The sequence below is a fragment of the Berkeleyomyces rouxiae genome, assembly GCF_048999995.1.
Source record: "Berkeleyomyces rouxiae strain 22BRR77 chromosome Unknown BrBRR77_ptg000005l, whole genome shotgun sequence".
NCBI lineage: Eukaryota > Fungi > Ascomycota > Sordariomycetes > Microascales > Ceratocystidaceae > Berkeleyomyces > Berkeleyomyces rouxiae.
The window spans coordinates 107,810-123,001 of record NW_027396495.1 but is presented as its reverse complement, the minus strand read 5'-3'; the positions used below and the strand labels follow the sequence as shown (position 1 = coordinate 123,001).

The 15,192-nt window shown below is 49.2% G+C and overlaps 3 protein-coding genes across 3 annotated transcripts; 1 reads left to right on the top strand and 2 right to left on the bottom strand.

The window, feature by feature from the left end:
• Positions 1-296: 296 nt before the first annotated feature.
• Positions 297-2,951, bottom strand: BROUX77_005156 (uncharacterized protein; the record flags this gene model as incomplete). Its single annotated transcript, XM_073749998.1, has 3 exons — positions 297-2,614; positions 2,669-2,790; positions 2,851-2,951. The coding sequence occupies 3 exons, from the start codon at positions 2,949-2,951 to the stop codon at positions 297-299; spliced, it is 2,541 nt and encodes an 846-aa protein (XP_073604042.1).
• A 4,160-nt stretch (positions 2,952-7,111) lies between these two features.
• BROUX77_005155 (uncharacterized protein) lies at positions 7,112-9,391 on the top strand (the record flags this gene model as incomplete). Its single annotated transcript, XM_073749997.1, has 2 exons — positions 7,112-7,166; positions 7,230-9,391. The coding sequence occupies 2 exons, from the start codon at positions 7,112-7,114 to the stop codon at positions 9,389-9,391; spliced, it is 2,217 nt and encodes a 738-aa protein (XP_073604041.1).
• Positions 9,392-10,247: 856 nt separating this feature from the next.
• On the bottom strand, positions 10,248-13,810 carry BROUX77_005154 (uncharacterized protein; the record flags this gene model as incomplete). The annotated part of the gene is made up of 2 exons (XM_073749996.1): positions 10,248-13,282; positions 13,354-13,810. 2 exons carry the CDS (start codon positions 13,808-13,810, stop codon positions 10,248-10,250), a joined length of 3,492 nt encoding a protein of 1,163 aa, XP_073604040.1.
• Positions 13,811-15,192: the final 1,382 nt, after the last annotated feature.

Below are 15,192 nucleotides of genomic sequence, written 5' to 3'. Positions count from 1 at the left end.
GTACGAATATAGACAGTCCTTCGGTTTTCTACCACACAAAGCACAGCCACTTCACAAGACTGCACTAATTTCAAACAACAAATTGTAAAAATTACAATTTCATTTTTAATTTATGTAAACGCCGCACTACACGCAGTGCCTCCCATCAGTGTATGTAGTAGTTACAAGTAAAAGAGAAAACAAGAAACAGGTATCAGAATGTATCAACAAAGGAAAATATGCAAAAAGAAAACAGCCGTGCTGTGTCGTAAAATCATGCAAACAGCCACCAACTCCAACTAAGACTGTTCTCGCGTCTAAATGCGGTCTTCCCAGCTGTAGCGCTGTTCAGCAACCTGCGGAACATGTACCAGATCGTCAGTCGCATCTATCCGCCGTGAGTTGCTCTGGCTTGTGATGCTGCGCTGACTATAGGAGCTGTCCATGGGACGCTCAACAACGCCGAGGTTGTGGGAAGTGGCGCGAATAGACAGAGCCAGGCGCTCAGATACCTGCGACATCTCGTCTTCAGTATCGGTGAAGTTGCTTCCCAGAGTGCCCGTCGACATGTGACGACTGCTCTCACGCTTCGCCAGTATTGAGAGGGTAGCAGGGCGAGAAAAAAAAGCAGGCGCGGGCTGAGAAACACTCTGTGCAGCGTCAGAGTTAGCGAAAGCGGAAGTTTCAACACCGTGGTGTCTAGCACTCTCAGAGTCCGAGGTATGCACGATACGAAGAGAAGATGATCGAGAAATAGAAGTGTGAGAAATAGAATCCCGAGTGCCAGCCGAAGAAATTGTGCCTTCGGCGAATCTGCGAATGGATGGGGCAAAACGGCTCCCGGTAGGAGAAGAGGCCATGGAAGATACAGGAGCATCGGACTGGGCGTCCCAGTCACTGTTAAGGCCAGGAGTAAGAGGAGAGGGGAAAGGGCGGGGGATAAATCCAGGAGAGTCAGGGTTGTACTCAACCTGTAGCATGGCAACCTTTTCGTTAGATAGAGAGCTAGTCTGGTAGTCACCAGGAGAGTAAGGAGGAACGGGGCCCTGAAGTTGCAGGTCAATCTTGCGACGCGCCGCCTCGTAAGGTGTAACATTGCGGCCGCTAAACTCTCCGAGCCCACCCTCACGGGGGGTGAAAATCTGACTCTCGCTGTCAAGCTCAACTGGGCCAGCAATCTGATTGCAGGGAAGCTCGAAGACCTGGTGGCCCTGTTCAGCACCAACTTCGGCAAAGACGGGAGTAGAGTGAACCTCAGCCACTCCGAGCATAGGAGTTCCCATCATCTGCGACTGTCCGTAAGTGCCAGTGCCATTTGCAGACTGACCAGCAACGCTGCTGAAGGTGCTGTTGGGAGTGTTGGGCAGCTTGTAGTCGGCGTAGGCCATAGAGCGAGCAGCTTCGATCTCACGGACTTGAGCCTTGTGGTTCTTGCGTCTTTGTAGGAGCCACCAGATACCCATTCCAATGAAAGCAACAGCGCTGCCTCCGCCGGCAATAATAGCACTCAGGGCTGCCTTGCTTAGTCCGCCTTTCTCCTCGGATGATTCTTCCGTTTTGGGACCTGGGTAGGCGCTCTTGATAGGCTGAGTGATAGCTTGGATGTTTCTATCGATGATAGGATCAGCAGGGAAAGCAGCCTGATGAAGCTGAAAGCTGGAGCTGTCATAACGAGTCAAAAGGTAAGCCTCTTGGAGAAATGTGCGGCCCAGGATAAAGTTGCTGTCTGTAGCCTTCTTGATAGGGAAGTAAGGTACATCAGGATCCCCAAAGGAGATGGTCTGATCTTTGTAAGGGTACTGCAAGACGTGAGCAAACGCAGCGCCCGAAAGAGTAATGTTGACAACACCCTCAACTTCCAAAGGAGTGCCAAAGCTGTTTGTGTTGTCATAGCTGGACAGACTGAAGGTGAACTCAAAACTGTCGTCCTGCTTAAGAGAAGCCATCTGGTCGTTTGTGATGACATATGCGTCAAGAGTCCGATTGTAGGTCAGATTCATCGCAGAAACAAAGTCATCTACAACGGGCTCAGGTAGCCAGAGGTAAGGGGTAGAGCTGTCAACGACAGCCTGGAAAGAGTTTGTGAAGTTGGATAGGATTTGAGGCTTGGAATCCCAGTTTGAGGGAGTAGAGCTACTGTTTGTTGAAACCTGAATGCCACGGACAATGACACGCGGGATCATGGAATCTCTGGAAAGGGTAAAGTCAATGTTGCTTGGTTCGGCGGGCAGTCTACTGGCATCGTAGCCACCCAGTGTCAAAGAGCTGGGCGTGTTCTTGTAGTAGGCGCCAGCAGTGTATCCATAAGAGTAGCTGGGAAACCATCCCTGGTCCTCAATCATCTCGTAGAATGGAGAGTCGATAGATTCAGTACCAAACTTGCCACGGATAACACCAAGACCAAATAGGCCGACATAAAAGTCAGTGACATTAATGGCCCCAATAAGGGCATCTTCCATTTGCAATTTGTCATTGGTCAGACCATCAGTGAAGCCAAAAGCACCGGTACCGTAAGCAGCGTTGGCAGCCACTCCCAGATAAGACAGACCAATAGACCAGTCGCCCAGTGTGCTCCATTTTGAAGTTGTGGTGATGTCCACGGCGCCTCCTCGGTCCTTGTTGCACAGGGGGTCGTCTGAATTTTTCTGTTAGCATAAATATCACAGTGGAAGGAAATGACATGATTTACCTGCGAGGCAGCCCCCTTTGTCTATCAGCCAATGTTCTGATAGAGTTGTGCTCACGAACAGGTTGATATCTTGGTCTGCAGCACGGAATGCTGTGGCCGACCAATTGCCATCAATTCCAAGCCTAATGTAGAGTGTTAGCAGATCGTCTTCAGTCCTGACTCTGGTAAGGCCTTGGACTCACCATGAAGTTCCTGTCAATGAGCGAGGAGCAATCTGAGAAGAGCTGGAGGCACTGGCTGTTGATGCCATGGTGGCAATGATGATAGAGAGGGATGACTTCATTTTGAAAAGGAAATATGCTAATACGGATTATGCGGAAAGAATACAAGGCGTAGAGAATACAGAAAAGAAATATGCGAGTATAAGGAGTGATGGGTCGAAATCAGCAAACGCAGCCGGTTCGATATTAGAAGATCGGGTGTCGTCGATGGTGATGTACGAAAGGAAATGTGAGTTGAGGCAGTGAGTGGCAAGATGCCGAATGTTGCTTGTTCAAAAGCACAAGACAGATCCGACCATATCTAGCAAGGCCGTGATTTGCTGTATGGAATGGACGATGTATGATAGTCGTCTCTAGGACGGATAAAAGAGAGTTTGGTCGTCGAAGGTGGGCCGGGACTATCTGAATGAGTGAGTGGTGGATGTGATGACGATGGGCTCGTTGGAAAGAATGAAGACCGTCGAGATGCAAAAGAGAAGATGACAAACAAACAAGAGCAAAAAGGAAAGTACAGAAAGAAAAAAAGAATCAAAGATCAAAGGCGGGAGAAAAGGTAGTAAGTTGGGTATAGAGCAAAGAGCGAGGGTTTTGGAAGTAGCAGAGACCCATTAACAGCCGGGGAGACGCACGAGACACCGAACAGAGGGGACGTGAGGAGAAGCAGAGGTAAGCCTAAGCCCACTAATACCAAGCAGTCCCTTGCTACAAATTCTCCTCGTTTCAGTTAAGAAAAGCAGTGTTATAGATAGGGAACAGGCCTGGACCGGTGCTGTGCTTGTTTCTGGGTTCTGTAGCAGAATCAGAGGAGAACCGGGGGGGGCTGTTACCAAATGGCAAAGAGTCCGTTAGGCACGAGATGGGCTTTAGACGAAGCAGATAAAGAGAAGGAAAAAGGCAATTAGTTGAGTCTGTCTTTTCTGATCTTGACTGTCCTGGCGATATTGTCGTCGTTCTCGCCACTAACAAGTTCTACAGTACACACACACCACACATCTTGTCCTCCTCTTCAACCACCTCTGCCAATCTTGTCCCATCTCGTAGGCCTTGAGGTACATGACGGGTCAAGCAACCGAAATTCCACAACTTGGCCTGTTCTTAAAGAAGAATCCATGTCCATATTAATCCTTCTGCGTCTCAGATAGACACTTCGCCTGTTTTCGCCAAGCCAACTTCAACCACATCAGGCAACTTTTTTTTTGTCCGACGACACTGTTACTATTCTAGAGAATACGCTAGACCTATTCCTACTGCGCAATAGAACCTAAGATTTGTGCAGTCGTCCCAAGGAGTCCGTCCCATCACAACAAGCACACAAACATAACCATGTACAGATACACACTTGCTTGTGTACAGCACCCCCCAAGTCCCATGTTGCACTACGACACCATCCATCCATCACCTTTACCAGTACATACCAGTGTACTATCAATCAAGCGTGCAGTACAAGTATTCATGCTCGTGGCGCCCCTCTCGTAGCCTCCGTTCTGGCTCAGCCTCTATAAAAATACACTCACATAGTCTCCCGCCATGCAGTCCCAAACCAGCCGTACTCTTGGCCTTTTGGTCTCTCCGCCCCCAACCACACCACCAAGCCTCCTGTCGCTGTCATTTCCAGACCAAGTTGTTCCTGAAAGTGTCTACATACTTGTTGAAGCACGGGTGTATATAATATTGCAGATCATTCCCCTGGATCTTTGGCGTTGCCGGTCTTCTACTCTAAACCACACAGTCATTTGCTCAGACTTCAAACTTCAGATGGCACTGTAGCCGTGGCCATCGTCCCTGGCCTAGTTAATCGGTGACCCCTGTCCTCTTCTATAACTGTGGTAGCGTGTGGGCGTCTCTAATAATCAGACCCTTGCCCCAACCCTAACAAAGTCACGTAGTACTAGCACTAACAAACTAGTTACTTGTAACAGCAACATTTGGCTATTATTAGATGCTGGTCCGCAAGTAATCCCGCGACTTTATGCGAGCCAACCTGATTCTAGCCGAGTCTGAGGGTTTGAGGACACCCACATAACACTTATTTACCCAGATTTTGCTTGCCAAGCGCCACTATACTGAAGTGAGGATCTTTAGCATCGTGGATAAGCAAATTACACTGTCACATTCAGCCTTCCCAAGGCGTCTTGTTCAAGAAATCCCGAGGTAAATCAGCCTGCAAAATACCTGATCGGGTCCACGACATTAAGTAATCGATATTTGTGATCCCCTATTCTCCTGTTCGTACTGGCGCCAACCAAAAACTTTGGACGAGAAAGCTTGATGGTTACTTGAGCTGCGCGACTCACGTTTTTGGGCCAAAGGGCCTCGGATCACTTCTTAAAGCATGGGGCTTGGCAAATCGGCATGCATATGCAGGGAGAGGTCCAGGTACAAGTGTATGCCAGAGACTATGTATTCTTGTTCTTGTACGAGTACTTGTGCCTAGCGGTTCTCACCCACATATCTGCAAGGGGCCAGGGCACATGCTCCTCTCGCACGCTCCTTGTGAGACACTTCAGACGTGGCACGTCATCGAAGGGTTTAGTGGAGGATTCTTTAGTGTCCAAAGACATGCTTCCACAGAAGTTCTTGTTCTTCGCAGACTCCAAGATTCTGTCATTGTTCATTGTATGCTTGCATCATACGTCCGATCGGACGGCTTCGTGTTTCCTTGAATTTATTTTCCTGTTCTAGACCTCTATTTTGGCCTTTTTTCATTTTTGTTTTTTCGATCGGATCGTGTTCCGGCCAGGTGCACAGGATCGACATGAGTGCATACATGCAAGACTTGGAGGACCTGGAGGACTGGCATATACAGCCACCAGTAGCCAGTTCCAGTTAGTTTTCACATATATCAACACACATATACAAACCTATTCATTCTTCATGGACGGACATAGTAGAAATACCACTTCGTAGAACCAAACACCGTTACTCGTCTTTTGACAGTCATCCAGTATGAGGCATAACTCAACAAATACGATGCCTGATGAGGCGCACGTCTGTTCATCTTGCAACCCTCTCCCGCTCTAATTATTGTTGCTTGGTTGTGCCTGAGCCTCTATACATTAACACGTAATCAATCGATAGTTACTCGGACTTTAGTTATTACTAAGATTCTAATATGTGCACACCACACCACACACCAGCTAGTTGTAGTAGACGCAAAGTCTGGGGAGCTTACAGCCGAATTCTCATAGATTATGCTGCTAGACGATCCGAGCTAGTACCACCTTGAAGCCATAGCATCCGTCTGTCTGCCTTTGACTGGGCCAAAGCACTTACACATTACTTGTAACATCCACATCTACACAACGACAGTCGTACACTGTCGTGCTTTAGCCACTCGGCCAGTCATGTTCACCAGATGAAATCACGAACACCTCGAAACTGCAACACACCACGGCCTGGAGATTTACCTGGTCTTGGTCTCATCTTCGCCGTATTCTCTCCTTTCCCTACACAGAAACTTAGGCGGATTCACTTGTCATCTCAATACTACTGCTCAGACAGCGTCTGTCATGGAGCCCCTGGCTTGGGCTCCCAAGATAGAGCGGGCTCAGTCCCCCCGCTTGCCGTTGTCGTATCTTGTTCTCGAAGGTGCCTGGCTGGTTTCCTCCAGCCTGAAGACTGACCCTTGCTGTTTTCTCACCAGGATCAGGTCAGCATCGAGATCGGGTTAGTTATTTGACTTGGCCATACACATAATTTGTTGTCTGTGAGCGGGGAGGGGGGCGGTTTTCCTGTTTTCGCTTCATTTAGTGTCAAAGCACACTGAAAGAAAGAGAGATAGAGGGAGAAAGTACGTCCTGTTTCTCGTGGCTTCACCCCGGCCGTTTCCATCTTTCACTTTCACCGCACTCAGACTCACACTCAATCTCTTCTCCTCCACGTGCTTTGAGTCTTGCTGCTGGATTTCTTCCTTTCTCAACACTCGCTCTCATTCTTGTTCATTCATTCACTGTATACTTGTCATTCCTTTCCCTTCCTTTCCTTTCCTACCTCACCATCTACATTCTTTATGCCCATCTCCTCCTCTCCTCCCCTCCCACCACTTGCATATTAAGGGTCAGAAAGGGCCCAGTCTCTCGCTCCATATCCTTCGTTTTTCTTTTCTTTTCTTGCTGTTCATGAGGTCTGCATCGGACAACTGCGATCTACGACGGCATTTCTCTTTTCAAGGGAGCGCATGGCCTTCCGGCTTGCAGACACACCTACAGATAGCTAGATCATCATGAGGTCCTTCAGCGCCCTAGCTCTTCTAGTCTTCGCCGAGATCTCTGCAACCAGTGAGTCCATCCATACTCTTGAGTTTAGTCTTTATGCTTTACTAACGTGATCCCCCGCCCAAGGCCCTCTACAACAACCAAAAGTGTCGTCTTATTCTTCTCTTGATATCTCTAATCTCCATGTATCAACACCATCACAAACCTCCGCACCATCACAAACCACTGCTTCTAATGTTCTTAATCGCCCCGCTCTCCCATTGCTAGGCAACCCTTTGGGAATACAAGAGCCTTCTAAAACCACCACCGAAGTTCCCATCTGGACCAATGTGTTCGACTACAGCTCGGCCCAGTCAATACGACAAACCGCCTATTCTGCAAGCACATTTGCTCCGGACTGTAGGACTATATACGCACCCTATGCGAACTCCACGCGAACACAACCGACAGGGACAGCTGCCTACGGGAGAAATGGCGTAATAGCATCTGCTTCAGACTCAGTAATCACGGCCGCACCGGTATCGACAGTCATTTGCAAAGACCAATATGGAAATGCCGTAACCAACGCAGCCACTACCACCGAGTTTGATCTTGTCAACGGCAAGCCCACCTCGGTTTATACGTACCCCAATGGCGACACTTGCACTCTGCTTCCTCATGGCCAGGCTGCCGTAGTAGTCTCTTACTACAAGGAACCCAATAACACCGTCACCTTTACCGGAACCCCCGAGCAATACACGGCCCCGTACAAAGTCCCCGAACGGCCAACATGGTGCAACTTCCTGCTCACACCGACGCCTATTTCTTTCAAAACTGGCGGATTTATTTTCAGCATCGACACTGCCATGGCAGCTTTCAACGTCATGGGCAGCGAAACCACATCAACAATTTACGCTGTCGACCACAACCCGTCTGTCATCTTTGCTAGATCCATGACCAAGCCCAACTACGGACTGAAGAAGACTTCGACCGAGAACGACCATCTCCCAGCTGCGGCAGAGACCGACGATCCTATTTTCAACGTTGCCATGGGAGCTGCTGCTGCTACCTCCGAGCCTGTCAGCGCCATCACCGCAGCTTCAGACGACCAGCAACCTGCTGACGAATGGGATGCTACGACAACCATCAAGCCTACGCCCCATCTCATTGAAGAGAAGCCCATGACGACAGAAGTCAGCACGACCTGGCACCTTTCGCTTTACACCGGCTCGAAGCAAGAAGACCAGGGCACCAAAACCAATGCCCAAGATGCCGCGAAAACCGCTTCGACTACCAGTTTCGCCATAACAGCCGGCCCCAACCGCGTGATTATCAACGAAAAAACCTACGAGGACCTTGGTCCCGACAAGACATCCACCATTACTTACGACAACGACGTGTTTGTGGTTGAGCCTTCCCGTATTATTCACGACGGTGGTGATACCATGTCACGCATTCTACCCGGAGTCACTGGTCTAGTGGCCAATGTGACCACCTCGACGGTCATGAACGGCCTTGATGTGAGCGTAGATAAGGGCACTGTCATCATTGGGGACTATGTCTACACTATTGGGCCAACAGCCTCGACGGAAACCATCATGGGCCAGGAAGTCGTGATTGGTCCGACTGGCATCGAGTTGGAAAAGGCATCGAAAACGCTACCCTACAGCGCGTCTGTCCCGAAACAGACGGAAGTTGTTGTCGCTGGCGGACAGATTGTCACGGCCTACGGCAACTCAGTGGTGGTGATTCGTCAAACAACCATCACTTACACCAATCTAGCCACCACGAAGACGACTACGGTGAACGACAACGTGCTATACATTGGCAAAAACGGAGTGGTCATCGACGGTACATCGACCCTGGGCGGCCCCAATGCCAACACGCGCGCCGTGGAATATGCTATTGTGGGCGGAGCTACCTTAACCCAGGTCGGCTCCTCGCAGCTGATTCTGCTCAACTCCACCTACACTGTCGGTCCTAGTGCCTCTACCAACACCACGATTACAGTAGGCGGCCAGACCATCACCATCGGGGCCAAGGGCGCCGCCGCAAACAGTGTGACGCTGCAGTATCCCTTTGGCCCGTCGCTTACAACCACCATCGTCAAGACGATGGCTACGCCCGGCGCAACGACGTCAGCCCTGGTCACACGGACACGGACAGACGACAGCGCCAGCAACGGCAGTGCTGAAACGAGCAGCTCGCAAAGCAGCAATGACAGCAGTGCAGGCTCCATGTTGCTGCCCCCGCCGCTGGCCAAGGCGCTGTTCGGGGCGGTGTTTATGGCTGGGGTTGTTCTATTTTAAGGGCCTTGTTCCGCTTTGTTTTCTCTGTTTCTTTTTTGGACGGAGCGGTCTGGGAAGCGTTGTTTTATCTTGCGATCAGGGTTTTGTCTTTTCTTTTTTTTTTTTTTTGCTTTGGGGTCCTGGAATTTCGGCTTTTTTTCCTGGTCTAGCCACTAGAGAGTTCTGGACCGCCGCCACCACCACGAAGCCGTCATTTGGTGCGGTACCGGCTTTTTTTTCTTTTCTTTTCTTTGCCCTTTTTTCTCCTTTTCTTTTTTCTCTCCTTTGTTCTTGGTCTACGACCAGCACCTCGATCTCTATCACTTTGTTGGCCCTGTTATCACGGGCTGGAGAAGCTGTTCTTCTCCTGATATTTCTTTTTGATTGCACATACTATATCACTGATATATACAACACCACATATTATTTGTTCCATCTGTCTAGCTCAATATTTGAACGTGATTCACATGTGTAAAGTTAACTACGTCCTCGCACAATCACACTGCTCACCAGTTATCGAGGCAAATCTCGCCTCACTACTTGCTCAAGACTGCTAAACGCCATGACGTGCCCATGCTGCAATATCCTGGCACAGCTCGACTAGCTAGCGGCACGGAGATATATTTGATGCAATATGCCTTCGCCTCTCATTGTCTCTTGGCATTCGCCAAGCTATTTAATGGGTAGTTAAAAACATTGAAAACATGACGAATAATGACACTCTTTATCTGCAGCGAAAAAAAAAGGATCTAGTTACATCGGTATAACTAACTGATTGTATAACTGACTGACTGTCTGCCTGTACACAAGAATTTCTTCAACATCCAACTAACCCTACTGAATAACCTTAATCAACTATCTTTCATGATTCTTGTCGTTACTTCACGTCGGTGAGGTCCGGCCAGTCATCCGCCACATGATAACTACTAGGGCCGCTATCCGATGCCATGTCAGTTTGCATACTTAAACGCAAAGCCAGCTCCAAGTCCATATCCTCCTGATTCATTGGCGTATATGTGCCGTCACTGTCATTAGCCAGAGACAGATTCAGTGCGTAGTCAACATCGTCCACATCTAAGGCGAACTGCACTTGCCGCAGAGCCTGTTCCTTGCCTTTACTCTTTTTGTGTGACGTCTTGACCTTGTATGTAATTGGCGCCGTGTAAGAATTCTTCGCTGGAGGGTTGAGGGGAGAGTGGTAGTTGGAACTGCGATGGGAGCTTTCAGTTGGCCACTCAGTGTCTACCTGCATTGAGGCAGGCGTCGAGTTGAGGCTAGACTGTGTGCCAGACAGGGACTCGGAAGATGCTTCAAAAAGAGATAGGCGAAGTGCACGCTGAATCTGCTCCTCAAACTCTGCGTCAACATCATCAGTACCATGAGTTACCGGTAGCTCCGCGGCACTGCCATTCTGCTGACTTGAGCCCGCTACACCCTCTGCGACATATGTGTTATCAGCAGATGAGGCCGTATCACTACGACTGTTTGTAGCCGGACTTTCAGCAAGACTTGCACCCATTATGCGTCGCTGTTCTTCGTCGGCAAATGAATCCTGTGAAATCATCTGCGCATAATTTAGTGCCTCTTCTTCACTAAAGTCACCGAAAGCACCGACGCCGAACCGCTTGCGTAAATATTCTTCTTCTCGGGTACGCCGTTCCTCCTCGCGGCCAATCTCAGCTTTCTCCGCCGCTATGTAGCTGATGATGCTGGGACCTCTGCGTGTGAGTGGGCGGCCGTGAAGGTCGCCGCCAGCACGATGGCGTCGGTGCTTGGATAGTTTTCTAGGAGATGAGTATGTCCAAAAGCGTACCATAGATCCAAACGAAATGACACCTCGAAGGACAGTGGGGTCGGGATCGAGATATATGGCACCGACATGTGAGTATTCCTCGATATCTGACGTGAATTCCGCTACATGTATATGACGTGGTATTCGACCATTGGTTTTAGAGTTGATCGTCCTGAGGGGCTCCAAAGTAGATCCCAAAGGATCCCATGTCTGGGCCAAACCATCACTACCACCGTGAACCAGATACAATGAGTTCAAAGCAATAGAGGTAATCCCGGGAGACTCGGTCTCGATCACACGAACTGGGGAAATGGGACTAATCTGCGTCTCTCGTAGGTCCCAGACAATCACCTTGCCTATATCAGTTCCAACAGCTACATAACGACCTCTGTAGCCAGGAATCTCGTGCAAGGACTGAGGGGTAAAGCCATCGGGATACCCAGGTGCAACCGCATTAACAGCAATATTGACATCATCCACAAACGTTGTAGTAGCGTAGTTGGACATGTCAATAGCGGACGTAGTGATTCTCCCAAATTTACTGACAGTAGACTCTGATTTACTCCATAAATCAGCATCCGGAATACCCATTGATTGGAAGGTTTCAGCGGTAATGGGAGCGAAGAGTCCGGCAACAGAGGCAGAACTTCGCATATACCGCGTCAGAACAGGTGTCTCTTTTTCGAGACCATGGCCACAGTCAATAACCAACACGATCTCGCCGCGTCTATTGCCATCCTCGTTGGCAAAATCAACCTCCAAACGCCGTTGCATATCCCAGTTTGAAAATAGCTTACGGAAGTAAGAGGGGCGATAACTTAGAAATGACTCAATGGTGCGAGCAGCTAATATGCGATCTTTTTCAGGAGCAGACATATCGAGATTAGGAGGGGGTGTTTTTTCAACCTCGTTGAGAGAGGCACCTAGGGTGTCTGACCGAAGCACACGCCGGGTTTTTTCCACAAGGTGCCACTTCACAGACAGGCCTGAGTGCCAGGCACCAACTAACCTGTGGTTCTTGTTATGTTGTGCCTTTGGAATAGGACTGTGCTTCAAGTAGTAGACCTCGCCAAGTGCGTTGAGAACTACAGCCCAGACACGACCGGCAGATTTGCGCTGGACGCTGTAATGATCATCAATCTTAATTGCAATAATAGCAACACCAGGGCATACAGCCCAGCGAGCCGTCATATCTCCAGAGGAGAAATGGACACCAGTGGTCAAAGATTTGCCACCAACGGAGTATGCCGTAACAATTCCCAGTGTAGAGCCGGTAATCATACCAATCATAGACTCGGTAACGGGTAAAATATCAGGCTTCTTTGCTATCCATACAGCACTGATGCCTTGCGTCGAGTGGGGAACCCGCGGGAGATCAAGAGGGAAGCTCAAATCTAAATCGTCCATATGAGTCTTAAGATGGCGAGTAGCACTGTCCATTCGTGACCGATGAAAAGGGCGCCCTCTCGGGTATCCTTCACCAACAATGTGGCCAAAGGACTCACTGACATCCATGACATTGGGGGCCGCAGCGTAATCTTCACCTAGCCCATATGGAACTATCGAGGGGAGTATGTTGGATGTGTGTAGCGACACAAAGTTTTCCAGTCCCCATCTGCCAATTTTGCCAGTGCTTGGATCTGCTACAGACGCCGCTCCAAAGCGTCTGACGCCATGAATGGATTTCGGTGGCTTGTTTCCGTTTTCGAAGACAGCATGAAGATTCGTCACCAGCCATGGTAGCTTAGTATTGAATGTCAAAATTGCGTTGCTTCTTTTGTTCGAACCCTTGCTCCGAGATGAGGACTCTAGTGAATGGGCGCCTCCGCCAGGCCGGCCACGCATGAGATTGCGGAGAAGCCTCGTGCGTAGCATGTACTCTGTACGCCATGCAGCCAAGGCTGTGAGGCGCGAAAAGTGCGGAATTGTAGAGCGGGAATCATCTGTATTGCGGATCCATCTATAAGAACGAACAAGAGAGTTTCGGCCTGGGAAGAAACGCGAGAAGCCAAGACGCCACGCATCTTGGGCAGACATGAGATCGTTGAAACGGCGTGAGACCAGAACGATGGCGGTCTGGGAGTCAGCATCAAGATGCGAGACTATGAGAGTCAAGATTTCTATGACAGCTCACGCAGATCAGTAGGTGAAAATGGGAAGGAAGTTGAGAATAAACTTGTACATCACATACCATTTGGAAGCTCTTCCAACTTTACGGACTCCGAATCGACGAGTACTTCAGGCTCCTTAGCGCGGGTCTTTGTACTTTTGGCTCCCTTGGGAATTTGAGAAACGGCAAGTTTCTCATACTGCGCAATGCGAGCTCCAGGTGTCCGGTCATGACCAGCAAGATTGTGGTTGTTTCCATTGGTATGCTGAGTTGATGAGCGCTTCTCTATACCACAGAGATATCCCTGGAAGACTGCTTCCAGCTCATCGTAGTCTTGGTCTTCATCGATGTGCTTGAGCGGCAAGACCGCCCCAGAATCAGACTCGGAGCCTGAGCCGAAGTCGAGGCCAGAGTCGGACGCAGAGGAGAGCGGGTCGGAGGTAGGCCGGCAACGGCCATCTTGATGGACGAGGTGATGCTGTGGTAGGGTAGCAGTATGAGACAAATTTTGGGTAGTTTCAAAAGGCTCAGATGGCATAAAGACGCAGAAAGACTGAGTGAAAAGAAAAGATATCTTGGGGACTAGGCCTGTGCGGATTTGGAAGTGCACAGTCGAAGTCAAGAAGTAAATTGTCAATGAAGAATGTCAAGTAGAGAAAATGCGCTTGTCAACACAGGAGAAGCTTCAAGTGGTGAGTGTTCTGTTAATCAGGGGAAGATAAGAGAGCAATTAACGATGTTGAAGGCCAGACTTGGGGTGCTGGTCACGATAATATATGCTCACGAATGGCTGGAAATGGCAGTGGTGACGCCGATGACGACTTGATGATCATTTTGGACTCATTGGTGTGATTTTTATTTTCACGATGTTTAGCCGAGACATTTGATTTGTCAAATTAATAAGGGTTATAACCCTGGTAGTGGTTCCGACGGCCAAAAGGTAAAAACATACAACACCGAGGATTCGCATGTGGTCACCCACCATACTACTGGTTCGGCGCTCTGTGGCTTGACTAAGGGGGAGCAGACGGGACCCCGTATTTTCCGGAGGCTATGGTCGTATGTGAAAATTACACGTGCTAAGAGAGTCTATAAAGAGTGTTGCCGGTAGCCGTCCTCCCCGCTATAAATATAGTCAAGTCCTCCTCGCGCCGTCGTATTGCTGCGAAATAACAGTAAGTAGACGTAGAAGAATAAAATCAAATTGTCCTCCCCGCGGCCGCCGAGCCCTCATCGCCGCCACACACATCACCTCGTAGACTCTCCTTCGCAACTCGGGACTGTTCCTTTGAAGAGTCAGACCGTCCACCACTTTCTTTTCTGTTTTCCCTCTGTCTTTCTTTTTTTTCTTACTTGTTTTCTTGTTGCCCATAGCGGAGTGTGGACCACTGGTTCTTCGGGGCTTGGGGAGGGTGCGCCATTCTGAACAAACAAACTGCATATGTAGTGTGGCGAGCAGAGAGCGAGAGCCAAATACCCATCTGGTCACTGATTCAGCGTCGTTTGATCTTAGTGATTTATGTAGACGTTATGTATAATCAAGTCAAGTCATCGTTGTTGATATGGTACCAAGTAAAACATCCGGTAAATCTCCAAGACGAAACAAATGTGGCAGGCGTGCTATAGTTAGTTATATAGTTAACATGTCGTATGTAGCATGTAGAGTCACTTGAAATTTACCCGTGTTCATGAGACCAAATTATCAATATCTCCAGATGCTACGTTCGGCTCAGGGTTTCAGATGAACCGTCTCGTACGAAAGAAATGGGAGACGAGGGTTCAAAGACCGGCGCGATCAAGGCGCAGATTTGCTGCCACACACAACGCCTCGGGTTGTTGGGGTCCTTGGGTGCGTAGGTAGCCGTGCGTGGGTTACAAAGTTCTTTCGATGGCTGGGTCAGAGGAATTTCCCGGAACCAG